Source organism: Dendrobates tinctorius, unplaced genomic scaffold, assembly GCF_039654945.1.
Source record: "Dendrobates tinctorius isolate UK_male_01 unplaced genomic scaffold, ASM3965494v1 ptg000129l, whole genome shotgun sequence".
In the NCBI taxonomy this organism is placed as follows: domain Eukaryota; kingdom Metazoa; phylum Chordata; class Amphibia; order Anura; family Dendrobatidae; genus Dendrobates; species Dendrobates tinctorius.
The window spans coordinates 30,158,102-30,172,996 of NW_027361797.1; the positions used below are offsets into that span (position 1 = coordinate 30,158,102).

General features: G+C 43.4%; 1 protein-coding gene across 1 annotated transcript in view; it reads right to left on the reverse strand.

The window, feature by feature from the left end:
* Window positions 1-14,895, reverse strand: part of LOC141047691 (multidrug resistance-associated protein 1-like) — a 164,572-nt gene that overhangs the window by 47,893 nt on the left and 101,784 nt on the right. The window contains exons 18-25 of the mRNA XM_073542906.1: window positions 12,973-13,149; window positions 12,607-12,774; window positions 11,012-11,195; window positions 10,441-10,501; window positions 10,252-10,345; window positions 8,089-8,296; window positions 5,459-5,769; window positions 2,654-2,853 (exon numbers count right to left, since the gene is read on the reverse strand). Coding sequence (XP_073399007.1) covers window positions 2,654-2,853; window positions 5,459-5,769; window positions 8,089-8,296; window positions 10,252-10,345; window positions 10,441-10,501; window positions 11,012-11,195; window positions 12,607-12,774; window positions 12,973-13,149 — 1,403 coding nt within the window. The remainder of the gene's footprint in view (window positions 1-2,653; window positions 2,854-5,458; window positions 5,770-8,088; window positions 8,297-10,251; window positions 10,346-10,440; window positions 10,502-11,011; window positions 11,196-12,606; window positions 12,775-12,972; window positions 13,150-14,895) is intronic.

Consider the following 14,895-nt stretch of genomic DNA (forward strand, 5'->3'; position numbering starts at 1 on the left):
AAGGGACAGCTGGTTTTAATCCACTTGGCTGCTGAAAATCATGGCCAGAAATTTCCAGCAAAGGGATGACATGACACTTGACTTCTGTTGCTTCAGGATCAATACAAAGATCTCAAAGTAATCCAAGGTAATTTGTAGAGACTCAACAGAATCTCTTCCCTTCACTAAAATATAGGGATGAATGTGGGTCGCCTCTCACACCCAGGGCAGCGGGGTACCCGGTACCGGGCTGGTGTCAGGGGGATGTGTCACAGCAGCAGTGACCCGGTCCGTGGCCCTGGGCGCCCAATATCAATGGCGGTGATGTTAATAGTATAGTTTATATGGATAGTTCGTGACGCCACCCGTGGTATTTGGCAAGGGAGATGGTAAGCCAACGCTGCATGCAGATCCGCTGGGACTGATGGTATGGTGCAGCAAAGATGGTATAGCTCCCCACAGGTGGAGCTGTAGTCCCAGGTCAGTGTAGGTGCAATGGATGAGGAGAGGCGCAGAATGGTATAGATGCTGGTACCCAGATGTAGCGGTGCTGAAGGTGTTAACGGCGAATGAATGGAGGACACCAGGGCTTGTAGTTTCAAAGCTTTACTCACAGTTCGTGGTACCCACTGGTGCCTGCCTCTGTGCAGTGTCCTCCGGGGAAGAGACTCAATCAACCTCCCGGGCAAGTCAGGGTTCTCCTCTCCAATACTCCGCCAACATGTGCTTTTCCTAAACGACTCCTCTATTGCGCCTTTTAGTGTGAAGAACTCCAGTACTGTAGTTCTCTGGAATTCCTCCTGTCAGATGTTCCTAGAACCTTACTTGTATGACAGACAGCTGTAGCCTCTATCGGGGACTCCCTTCTCAGAAGTCCTGGCTCTCTATCCAGTTGCTGTTGTGTCCCAAGTCTTTGATGGGAGTAGTGCATTTACAGCCAACTACTCCACCGGTGTCTGCTGCAGAACCATAAGTGTCCATACAATCTCGGGGACCGGGCCCCGGCCTTGCGCTGAGAACCTATAGGCAGGGTACTCTCTCAACCGACAACTCCTCTCTATTCTCCTACTCCTTCGTTCCGCGCTGTTCCTTCTCTCTCTTATGGAAGCTTAGGTTGCAGGTCTACGTCTTTCTCCTTCTCTTCTCTTTCCCGTGCCAGCTGGCTCAGACCACTGAGGCAGCTGCAGCACTCTTTCTAAACTAAACTCAAACTGAACTTCTCTGGGACTCACCCCAGACTGACCTTCTGTCAGAAAAACCTACACTTCTTCACTTTCCCCCTCTTTTATACTAACTCCACCCACCTCCCAGCACATCTCGTGTTACGAAGCAGGGTTCCACGAAGGGTGCTCTGCTACCCCCAGCCTGAAGCTGCTAGGCGGAACTACTGAACTATCCTGTGTGTGGGATGCAGGTGTTGGAGTGTGGAAAGGAGTTCCCAACTTACCTAGTTGGTGGGGCACCACACCATAGGAGAAGGTGCAGTACCTCTGTGGCGACTGAGCCTCAGGGGCACCACAAATGCAAGTCCTCTGGCATGAAGGAAGTGAGAAAATTGGTGAACAATCTGGGAGTTGAAGCAAAGCCAAAATGCTGTGCAACAAAATGGAAATAAAAAGAACAAACCGTGAAGCGATTAAAAAGTTAGTGGGGCTTAGTGATGGAAATGTGCAGACACGAGCTGCAAATGTCTATCAAAATGAGGAATTTTCTTAAATCCAGTGACGGACCGCACGGATTCCATGCAAAATCTTCTAACCCATACATCTCTACCAAGACTTTTCAAGCGCAGAATGGGTCTGGCAAAGTCATCCTTCTTGAGAACTGTGAACAGGTCAGAGTAGTATGCATTCTGAACGTCGGAAAGGAACAATAAGTTCTAGGAGCTGAAGATCGTAGATAGCTCTGAAGCACCCACCTCTGTACGGATGTTGATATAGAATGCATGTAAGAAAGAAAAATCTTGGGACCGACAAAGAGACTCAAAGGGACTCTAAACAGAAAGAAAAACCTCCAAAATTGATGCAAAAGGCACCACAAGAAATCCTTGCTGCAAGAAGGCAGTAAAATAAGACACCAAATGGGGAAGGGTGCTCATGGATAATCAAGAGGAGAGAAAGTCTCCTCTAAAAGGGCCCACAAAAAGCTCCTAGAGTGGAAATAGAAGTGGGACAGAGCGGGAAAGAGGGGGGCACAGTAAAGACTTGGTCCTTGAAGAGAAGTGGTAGAAGTAAACTCCGTCTTCCGACATCTTCGGACAAAGCTGAATCACAACTTTGGTAGTCTCATGATTGTGGGGACACTGGCACTACGCTATGGCAGCAGCCTCAAGGGATGGGTGAATGCAGAGAAGTACACTATTGTACAGTGCATGATGTGTCCTCCCTGGGGTGAAGATTAAAGGTGGGGGACATACAAGACTCCTAGCTAGAAAAAAAAGGAACGCCTCCAATGGATAATAAACTAAACCTGAGCTGCTTAGTTTCTGAGGAGCCTTTGATAGCCTACCAGGTGGAGAAAACAATTTTTTTCCCCTAGTGTCCAGCCTCCTAACGGCAAGGGAAGAGAAATAACATATGTAGTACTGCTAATGTCTTCTACTGAAAAGTAATGATGAGAGTATGACACCTGACTAAAGCCAGTCTAACTAAAGTCTTCTTTTATATGTCAATACCTGTTAGCTACAAAGCTGGAGAAATAGAAGCGCTGGTTGGTGTTCAGACGTAGATTGCTGTCTTGGATAAAACGTTTCTGTTCTTTGAAAGCTCGGATGACATTTACTCCTTGGAGTGTTTCATTGAAGTGAGTGTAGAGAGGCGATTTACTGACAGCGTCCAGACGCTTCAGCTGCCGGGAAGTGGCAACATAAAATCTCTACAAAGAAGAAGAGCTGAGTAAAAACTTTTGGCACACAATATTTTTGCAATTAAAAAAAAAAAAACACATAAAATTGAATTCATTATGAAAAGTATAGTGCTTTTAATAAAAACCTGCCTTCCGTTTCATGCTGGCCAAACTAGGAGTGGCATGATACATTTTATTTATTTTACTCACTTATGTAGCTCCATTAATTCCACAGTGCTTTATAGACATTTTCGGCACTGTCCCCCCATTGGGCTGACAACCTAGATTCCCTATCAATATGTCTTTAGCGTGTGGGAGGAAACCAAAAAGCCCGGAGGAAACCCACGCAAACACGGGGAGAACATACAAACTCCTTGCAGGTGTTGTCCTTGGTGAGATTTGATCCCAGAACTCCAGCGCTGCAAGGCTGCAGTGCTAACCACTGAGCCACCGTGCTACCCTTCATGACCGCTCACTGCACATTAGCTTGTTTTAAGGCTCATCCACATGGAACACAAAGCATAGACTGGCCACAGCTCTCCCTCATAATTGTTTATAAGGCGGTGAAGCTCGGGTCAGGAAAGCCACAACCAGTCTGTACATTGCAGTCTGTGCGCTAACCAATTTGCATGGATATCTGAATAAGCCCTTACGCTGAATCACTGCAGCATTTTGGTCATGTGACAAGGCTTGTTAAAGGGTCCATATTGACTTTTAGGATTGCTACTTCCTATAGGCGGCACTAGAGTTATAATCCTCTTCCTCTCTGAAGAGACAATTTGTATATTTTGCAGAGGAGCACTGCGACTTAAAAGTCTTCTCACCTTGGCATGTCATGCTTGACATGTCACTCTCTGCAAGGAGAAATGTTACTCCTTGGGTCCCGGTCAGACTCCTCTCACCCAACCAAACCGGATCACGCACTTTGCACTGATGAGGGGCATTAACCCGAAACACAGTGTATGCATATTGAAATTTTGGTCTTGGCTTTTATCCCAAGTCATGTGACAAGGCTTGTTAGGCTGGTTTCACATTAGCGCTTTTTAAGCGCACGCACGGCCGGGGGTAGCTCCGCTCCCGAGCCGGCTCTCTGCCCGGCGTGCCCGCCCCTTGCTTGTAGCGCCGCCTCCTAGCGGACAGCGGCGCCTGTGATCGGCGCACCCTATCTTTAGCATAGGGTGCGCAGATCGTGCGCAGGCCGTGCGCTAGTTGCGCTTTGACCTGCGCTGCGCACTTTTGACGGTGCGCCGTGCGCGCCAAAATCGAACTTTTCGGATTTTGGCGCGCACGGCGCACCGTCAAAAGTGCGCAGCGTAGGTCAAAGCGCAACTAGCGCACGGCCTGCGCACGATCTGCGCACCCTATGCTAAAGATAGGGTGCGCCGATCGCAGGCGCCGCTGTCCGCTAGGAGGCGGCGCTACAAGCAAGGGGCGGGCACGCCGGGCAGAGAGCCGGCTCGGGGGCGGAGCTACCCCCGGCCGTGCGTGCGCTTAAAAAGCGCTAATGTGAAACCAGCCTTAGAGAGTCAATATTGACTTTTAGGATTGCTACTTCCAATAGGTGGCACTAGAGTTCTAGTCCTTTTCCTCTCTGAATATATTTCCCAGAGGAGAATGGAGGTTAAAAGTCTCCGCATCTTGGCATGTCAGGTTTGACATGTCACTTTCCACAAGGAGAAACGTTACTCCTTGGATCCCGGTCGGGAAAAAAAAAGTTACATAACCTAAAAAGTGCAAAACGTTTAGCTGTCTACAAATATCTCAAGGGCTGTCACATTGTAGAAGGATCATCTTTATTCTCATTTGCGCAAGGAAAGACTAGAAGCAATGGGAGGAGACACAGATTAGATATTAGAAAAAACTTTTTGACAGAGTAATCAATGAGTGGAACAAGCTGCCACGAGAAGTGGTGAGTTTTCCTTCAACGGAAGTCTTCAAACAGAGGCTGGACAGACATCTGTCTGGGATGATTTAGCAAATCCTGCTTTGAGCAGGAGGTTGGACCAGATGGCCCAGGAGGTCCCTTCCAACTCTACGATTCTATGATTCTATGTTCACCAACATTGCACATCCGGCTCCTGCAGTAAAATGCTGCAGAATAAAAAATTAAATAGAAAGATCCAGCTCACCAGAAATAGCATCTTGGGCATTGGCGCACGAGGCCGCCGTGTCAAAGCACTTGGATTAGTACAATGAAGAAAGGAATGTCCAGCTCCACGATGTAGTGAAAACATATAAATCCTTTTATTCACTTAACCCATTCAATGGTGAGGTTAAAAGGCCAGTACAAAAAAAAAAACAAGGCTTGCGTTCTCAACACGTTTCTGGTGACATCGCACCCTTAGTCATGACTAAAGGGTGCGATGTCATCAGAAACGCGTTGAGAACGCAGCCTTGTTTTTTTTTTGTACTGGCCTTTTAACCTCACCATTGAATGGGTTAAGTGAATAAAAGGATTTATATGTTTTCACTACATCGTGGAGCTGGACATTCCTTAGAATAAAAAATTGCATTGCAATGCATGGACCTGAAATAAGTTTTAACAATTGCTATAGTGGTCACAGATGATGTCCCCAAAATAACTATTACTGCAATCCTAAAACAACCCAACAGGGCGTATACACACGCTCCTTACTTGTAAGAAGAAGTAGAGTAAGCCCAATGGCACAAAGGCCACAGCAGCAAGAGGTGTCGCTATTGCAATGACCAGCAGTATTTCCAGGATAGTCAGGCTCATTATTATAAACAGCATTAACATCTGCGGGATGATATTGTCTATAGTGTCCATCTCCTTAGCAAAACGATTAGTCAGGTTTCCACTGGGGGTTCGCTCAAAAAAGCTTAGGGGGCTCCGCAGGATGCTGTGCAGGAGATTGGAGTGAAGCTGGCGAGACACCGACACGCCACCAATAATTATAGTAGCCGACGCTATAAAAATACCTAAACCTGTAAGAGATAAAAGAATACATCTATGAAATCAAAAAATAAATCAAATTTTTTTTTTTTACAATTTTGTAGGTCAAGAAAAGAAAATCGTGTGATGTCAATAAGAGAGTCAGAAAAGGCAGCTGTACAAAGGTTCCCAGCTAACAACTCACCAAGATATAAACATCCTACGCCCCTTTGAATGTGGCATATGGTGGGATAAGATTTAAAGGGAGTCAGCACAGAATGACTGGTAAGGCCAGGGTCAAACTTGCGATAAACTTGCATGAGTCTCGCATCTCAATGCCGAAGGCACCCGGGACCGGAGTGTGCGGCTGCATGTATTTCTATGCAGCTGAGGGCTCCGGTCCGAGTGCCGGCGGAAGTGTCGGGTATTGAGACGCAAGACTCGTGCGAGTTTCTCGCAAGTGTGACCCCGGCCTAAGACGAAGAACAGGAGCTCAGTGCACCCTTTGTGGGCAAACAGTTCAGTGTAGTCAGTGTCGGACTGTATTGGCAAAGGCCCACCAGTAACACTGATTCTTGGGACCCACTGTTCAGCTACATGCAAAAATAACCTGACCGTAGTACACAAATTTACATTTGCTTCTATGTAATATTAACTTGGCTAGCTTGTAAAATGATTGATTACATTATACCTTTTCCTGCAAATTGTGAATAAAGTGTAATAGCACTACTTATTACTATTCCTTCAGATGTGCCTACCAGAGAATTCTCCGGTTCTCCTGTGGGCCAGTCCGAGCCTGAGTGTAGTTCATATCTACTTGTTTTCCAATTATCGCCATCCTTCTTTGGCTATATATAACCAGAACTGCCAATCAAAATAGAGGGGGGCAGAGATAAAGGGAAAACAAGTAGGTGGGAAGGTGGACTTAAATGTTTGGTCACGTCAAGGGTGCGCAGAGTGCCTCTACTTGGTTTGAACAGTTTGGGCTAGCAGACTCCCTTTAAAATCAGTAATAAAATATCCATGATTTGAATGACACTATGCCATAAAGCAAGGGTACCCACCTGGGCCCGGGGTCCTTATGTGACCCGTGATGCTATGTGGTGAAAACCTCAACTATTTGGTCCAGATTTGCTTTTCTATGTCTGCAGGTTCTCACATAAATTTTACATAAAGAGAAGCATAGGTAGCATGATAGCAGGGATGGATAAGTAGTAATGGTGCACTGTGTGGCCATTATTGGGATCCCAATTATATTAGCAGAATGGGGGTTTCTTACCCATGTGTCACACGAAAAATATGAGTGCAAGTGGAGACATGGTCATACAAAAGTGCAGCTATCTTCTGTGATATTCACACGCAACTGAGGTAGCTGCGTGTGAATATGACAGAAGATAGCTGCACTTTTGCAGGTTGCCTTGGTCAGTAGGCAATGCTACACTAACAATGCGGATGCCCCTGGGAGTGTTTCAGATATACTTTAGTATATCTGGGACTTGTGGTCCCCTCCAAGAAGTCAACCTGTGTTACTCTGCAGATAGCTGATATCAGATGTAAATAGCTTTGCGACGTAAGTCATGGACAGGGGCTCTCTATTTACAGCCCTAGCAGTCTGTCTCAAGCTGCCAGTTATAGATTTATCCTGACCCTGTAAGTATCTCTGCTATATTCTGTTACTGACCATGGACTGACTTGATCCTTTTTCTTCCTGATGATTCTGCCTCTTACTCTGTCCTCCTGATTTTGACCTTGGCTACTTTCTGACTTTGTGTTTGTCTCCTGTTTTGTCCTGTTACAGCCATGTTTGGTTTTGACCAGGCTTAGATTACCGTCCTCTGCCAGCTTTCTCCACCGGCCAGCAGCCACTCTGTGGACGTAACCCAGGGGCTCTGCATAAGTCCAAATCCCTGTAGAGGGGTTGAAAGGCACAAGGCTTGGTTCCCTTGGGACCTACTAAGCCGCATAGCCTGTGCAAAGGTTGTTCACGAAAGCCCTAGTAAGAGCTGCCAGGTGACCACAAACGGTGCTCCATAACATTTTAGCAACTCACAAAGTACAAAAACCAAATGCATGGTCTCCTTGTTTTTGAAATGCAAAAAGAGAAGAAGGGATTTACAAATTTCTTATGGGTGTATATTTTTGATAGGGCATAAAAGTTTAAGGTTATAATATTCCTTCAAAATGTATTGTGACCCTTGATACAATCGGACCAAAAACTATTATTCAGTCCTACTGTAAAGGGCCACCGTAACTTTCAAAAGCTAGAGAAAGGCATATGAGAAGTTGTGATTGGGTGTCAATCACTAGAATCACAGACAGCAGCATGTTGTTGAGAAAATGTCAGGAAAAGGAGAGATTTTCATACAAAATACCTTGCACAATGCCTAAAATGCTGTACACAGCTAAGCGCATGCTGGTGTTCTGCTGTGTGCCATTCACAGGAGGGTCATCGGCCCATAAACCGATCCAGTAATTATGTCCCATAGCAGATAATTGTTGGATGATAAAGAACACGGCACACATGAGCAGATACCACTTCCCCATGATCCGGCAGTACTCCAAATACACTGATAATTTGACCTGAGAATACAGAAGGAAAATTGTAGTAGAGAAGTGGAGAACACGAAGTTGTAACGTATACCAAATGCTATGAATGGGTCTCACCAAGTAATGAATTGCAACACTTCAAGACAGCTATATGACTCTGGCCATAATTATGCAACATGTTATACGGACAGTTATGCATTACTATTTTGTAACAATTTTTTTTTTTTTTTTTTAGACATAATGGTAATACATGGGGTGTGCAATATTTTTCTACCTTAATGTGAAAACAAATTTTTCCAAGAAAATTGAACATACTACTTTTCAATGTAATCCCCCTTGACTTCAACAGACTTATTCCACTTCGTCTCCAGTGGTCGGATACGCTCAGTATAGAAGAAGACTTGCTGCTGCAAGAACCCCGTTACTGACTTTTTGACTGAAATATAATCAAGAAATCGTTGCCCATGCCGAAATATCTTCAGGTTCCGAAATAGAAAGTAATCATTGTGAGCCCGGTCTGGAATGTACAGTGGATGATTAAAGGGGTGGTCCAAAATTAAATTGTATTTTACTCCTAAATCTCTATTTGATGTCGTAATCTAATCTTTTTTCTAATATACATTAATTAAAAATTCCCTACCCTTCCTTCACTACACTATCTACCTGCATTATTATAGTTTACTACATCCTTTATGACATTTCATTTGAGAATCCCAGTGCATGCTGGGATACTCAAAAAAAGTTGTCGTCAAAGGGCAGAGGCTGTGGTCACTACTGCAGCCTCTGTCCCTTCCCTGAAACGAAGCATCATCAGTAACGTCTGTTTCAGGAGATGAGCGAGTCCCTTCTCTACTGAGCATGTGTTCAGAGGTCAATTCCGACGGATGCTCAGTAAGAACTTGTCACTGAGCACTGTTCTTCTAAGTGCACAGTGACAATGCGCTCTCTCGCCTGCTCTGATAAGTGGCAAGCTGACCAGAGAACGCACTGTCATTGCACATTGCAAGGAATGAGTGAGCAGAGATCAGCGCCGCGCCCAGCAAATGATGTCACTTGCCAAGGCGGCACTGGTGTGTGCGATCTCATTCTTTACTTACAATATGTATCGACAGTGTGCTCTCTTGTTGATGCATCACTCCAAATAGTAATGGCGCACTTCTGCTGTACAGGTACAGTGAGCTCCGGTTCCTGAAAGGAAGCATCACCAGTGAAGTCTGTTTCAGAGGCTGGGCTAATCCCTGCTCTACTGAGCATGCACTGGATGACAATTCCGACGGATGCTTTGCAACATCTTGTCACTGTGCACTGTACTTCCGAGTGCACAGTGACAATGCACTTTCTGACCAGCTCTGAAGAGAAGTGAAAAGCTGTCATCAGAGTGCACTATCATTGCACTTTGTAAGTAACAAGCGAGTAAGCAGAGAATGGGCGCTGCTCCCTGCGAGTGTTGTCACTGGTCTCTGTTCTCTCAATCTTTAATTAAAATGTGTAATGACAGTGCGTTCTCTGGCTCATTTCTCCATGTAGTGATGGTGCACTGCTGCCATATATGAATGTTGAACGCCGCTAAGGGGTTGTAATAGAACCATAAACAATAAGTTACAAAGAAGACCCATTATTAAACTTAGCCCATATTTAGTCAGAGATGTATGTCCTATATGATTATCATTATCATCAGTATCTGAATAAGATAATTAAACAAAGATATTAAATATGGCTATTACTTTTTCAAACTGTCCAGCACAACAAAACAGAAAAAAAGGAGTATCTTTAACAGGAAAAGAAACATGGCTTTCAAACTGTAGCCATCACTCCAGCTGCTGATTTACTAACTATACGAGTAGTTTTATGCTTTTTTTGGAAATGCTATTAAACCAGATTGGAGTCACTTTCACTGTTTTGTATTGTTGTTGAGAACAGCCTGAGCGGCTAATAAAAAAGGTAATTATTACAAGGATAATGTTTAGTTTTGTATCCATGTGCATTACCCTTCCTGTGAGAGCAATATCAGTCTCCGTGAGCTTCCCTGCGTCTGCATCTCCCTCTGTCAGTTCTTCAGCCGCCTCTAAAGTCACTTCCTTCCTGCAAGTTTACAGAAAAGGATATCCTACTAATTACAGCGCCATATTATGGGCTGGAAGAAATAAACATACCCACAATCGTCATATAGTGATTACCTTAATCCAACATCTGCCTTCTTGACTTCCGTGGCTTTTCCTTTGTAGTCCATCACTTTGCCTGCAGAGATAATTGACATTTCATGAGCAAGGTGAAACTAGGATTCCAAATGATAGTGCATACGAGAAGGAAATATCAGATGTACCCCGGGGAAGAATTACTAGGTAAACCACTGGAGCCACACAACCTTTGTAATATAGATCTGCACACACTATGCGCAGTATATGTATACATAAGATGGCAGGCAACGATCATGTTACTCTATGGCTTCATGGTCATCGAGATGTCCCAATAGAAGATGATATGGTAGTATAACAATCAGGAAAGGAACCTTCAGTTGTAGGTCTGCGCTGTACTACTGCAAAAATACTAGATAATATATAGTATCAGTCCAAAAGACACTCAAAAGTCCTCAACTTTATGTCCCCTAGTAGTTGCAAATGACTGGAGGACCACTGCCCTAAAATGAATTGGAAAGGGCAACAAGGGATATTGTGTCCCATATATCCTACTCCTGCTCATCAGTCTCCCGCACTTATACTCCTCTCTTTCTGGGCAGTAAAAGCTTACTTTCTATGTGCGACTCTTCCTGTTCCTTAGTCAGGGCATATGTTTGGAGGAAATCTGCAAAATCGCCATTCTTAGCCAAAAGCTCGGCGTATGTGCCAACCTCCGAGATCCTGCCGTCAGCCATTACGATAATATTGTCCACTTGTGGAAGGAAACTTACTCCATGCGTGACGAGAACGCGTGTCTGGAATACAAATAATTTTCAGAGTATATGTACTTACGAAAAAAAAACTGTATATGACAAGACCTCAATAACCGAGCATTGTATAGTGGAACTCACATGACATTGCAGAGTTTCATGGAAGACATACTTTGAAAAGATGGCCGAGGACTGTAGGGAGAAAACTGACTAGTCCGGTGTGTCCCCCAGCCAGATTCTCCAAATCCTCGTCCCTCCCATATGTGCACATAGGAGTGATCTGTCAATCAACTAGATGGGCGTGGAGAGAAGTGGGCTAGGGGTCGGACTGGACTTGTCTCGTCTCTCTCGATAGTCCCCGGATGGCTTTTCCAAATATGTCTTCCCAGAAAAGCCAGGCTCCAATTCATGCTGCCCATGGTTTGGACAGCATGAATCTATTGACACGTTCCCTTCAAATAATTTACTGGCAAAGATCATTGCAATGGGACTTGAAACAATCACCAAGATTAGAACAAAGGGCATAAAGCTTGGTATGACGTTAAAAGGAATCCAATACAAAGACAAAAAAAAGTTATCTCCGAAAAAAATCTTGAAAGCTTTATCACACTTTCATTAAAAACAGGTCACAAATTGAATGAACATGTAATAAAGCTGCCAATATTTTATCAGAGACGCCAGCTTGGTGGATACCTACAACGGTGTGGCGTTAAAAGGGTAGCTTCACAACATGTATCTATTGCATACTCACCGGATATGCCATAAATGTCTCACCTATCTCCTGATCAGGGGACCCTTAAACCTTTACAATTGTCAGGAGGGATACCTGCATGTTTGACCCTTTTCATTCTCTGCTATGGGATTTCAAAGTACAGAAGAAGTTGACCCATACCATACCGATAAATAAAGGCCCCATCAAAAACCGGTTCAGAGTCTGACGGACTTAGCACTACTAAGTACAGTGCCCTGAAAAAGTATTCATACCTTGTGAACTTTTCACATTTTGTCAAGTTACACCCAAAAATGTAAAATGTTTTTGTTTTGTTTTTTATTGGGATTTTATATGATCTACCAACACAAAAGTAGCAAGTATTTTTGAAGTGTAAAAGAAATGATGCATGAGTTTCTCAAAAAATAAATATACATTTGAAAATGGTGATGTGCATTTGTATTCAGCCCCCTGAAATCTGATACCACTAAATAAAAAAAAAAATAATAATGACCAAGTTTGTGGGTGTAACGTGAAAAATTGTGGAAAAGATCACGGAATAGGAATATTTTTTTCAATACACTGTATTACATGGTCACCCATTTACTGGATTGAGAGTTATTTTTCTCCCCAAGCAGAACTGTGCATCAGCAACCGGAGCTCCCCATCATTATCTGATCTGCAAAGGAACAACATTGTACAATCCCCTTAATATCGAATGTACATGTAATTTTAGATTAATCTTACTTTTCCTTTAAGTAAACCATTGGGTCCAATGACATGCTCAAACAAATGCTGTCCTACATGGGCATCGACCGCAGACAGAGGATCGTCCAGCAAGTAGACGTCACAGTTCCGGTATACAGCTCTGGCAATGCTTATCCGTTGCTTCTGTCCTCCCGACAAGTTTATGCCCTTTTAAAAAGGTAATAAAAGTCACATAAAAGTCATTCTGACCACATGATAAGCAACAGCCATATAATACACTGAATAGCAGCAAACTATAAAACAATGTCATATGCAAGGTAGTAATAAAGTACATAGAAAATAAACAAAATGGTGTTCATACTATCCATTGCAATTTATAATTCAATGTCCCTAAAACTTACTCACTTTTTCGCCAATTTCTGTATTCTCTCCCCCAGAAAGAATTTTTAGGTCAGGTAGAAGAGCACAAGCCTGAATCACATTATCATACCAATCTTTATCCATTGTTCTTCCAAAAAGCACGTTCTCTTTAAAAGTGGCATTTGGGATCCAAGTTTGTTGTGGAACATAGGCTATGGAACCCTAAAAAAAGGTAAAAACACAGCGGCCATTTGTTATTGTAATTGTGCCATTTTTGTCAGGTGAATTGCATTTTTTTTTTTTTTTTTTACATATATTGCATGTACTTAATATACTACCGTAGTGTATTTTACCTACAAATCCTCACTACAACCTTACTAATAAGAGAAATACAGCTTTGGGGTGCTGTGGTGTTGATACCTGTTGATAAACTTGTAGGGATTGGGAATCCTCCTATTGTTTTTAGTGTCTTTGTATGTTATTATTTGCTTTATTTCTGTAATAGATATAACAATAAAGTAATACTCTTCTTTCAGTTGCTGGCCTCTCTCGCTCAAGATCTTGCGCAAGAGCCATCATTTCCCGGTGCGATGCATGCACTGTAAGGTCCTGATAAAGAAAACGGAGTATCTGGCACGTTCTGTATAGTTTGTATATCAAGCCAGACACTGACCGTCTTGTTCACTAGGATGGCTGACATGAGAACGTACAGCAGGTGTGAAGATGACTGTCAGTGTCTGACACAATCTGAAAACTATGCAAAACACACCAGACACTTGTAAGGATGGTGGCCTGTGCTGCAGTGTTCCTACCCCCGGAGAAACCAATCGCGTGACGTGTATTGTAACGTGTATTATGTCCTGCATCTTTGTAAATATTGTGTCATGTGAATTGTGTTGAAATGTGTAATGAAAGATAAGGAATGTATAGTGTAGCATGTGATAATGTAAGGTATTATAGTGTAGGACAGTGTTTAAGATAGGTAGTATAGGTATAGATAGGAGACTGTAGTTTAGGTAATGACCGAGAAAGATTGCGTTAATGTTTGGGACTAGCCCGTAATGGGAAGGGTTAATTGTTAGGGAAAGTGACTCCTTGTAGTTAGTTAGAGTATGGAGTGTCAAGTGGGCAGTGTTGCCAAATGGGGTGATCCATAGAAAAGGAAACTTAAGGCCAGGGATAGCGAGATCCTAAGGAGGAAGTGACTGACTCTTGGCTCATTTGCAATGCAACAATACATTTTTCTAAATTGTAAAACCAAATTTATAAAACAAAGGCATCAATGTAATCAGTATTAAATTGCTTTTACATAGATGTCATTAGTATGGGGTTCATAAATCTGTTGACAGGTTCCCTTTAAAGGGAGTCTGTCACCATAAAAATGTTCAAGCTATATAGTGCACCTTTCTATCATCCTTCTCCGCTCCTATCTGGCTCCTGTATATTCAGAGCTGTCAATCAAGGAAGTGGAGGGGGCAATGGATTCATAGTAAGTAGATGGGAAGGTGCATTCAACTGCTTGGTCTCATGAAAGGTGCATTGAGTGCCTGTGCTTGGTTTCAACAGTAATACTGTGTGGATGGTTCCCTTTAATTCAATTCCAGGGAAAACTATTGAAATCCTAACATTTGCCCCTCCTGTTTGCCAAATGCCCTACGTTCCACAAAAGTCCTTGGGTCTTTGAACCTGACTAAAAACGTTCAGACTGTGATTGAAATGCGAGGTAAAAGTCTGTGGTGCTTCAGCAAAGTCAGAGTTGGCTGAAGACCTCTGACAGGAGGGCCCATTTTCCCGAATCCAAAGTTTCTTAGCCCTTCTCCACATGAACATCACTTGACAAATGGTAAGGTTTTTCATCCTAGAGGTTAGGGCCATCCCAATTAAGGTCACGCTTAAAACTGTGTGGGTATTTTGAATTAAACAAACAGTCCCTGGTAGTGCATTCCAGAGAATTGGAAAGCTCGCAAG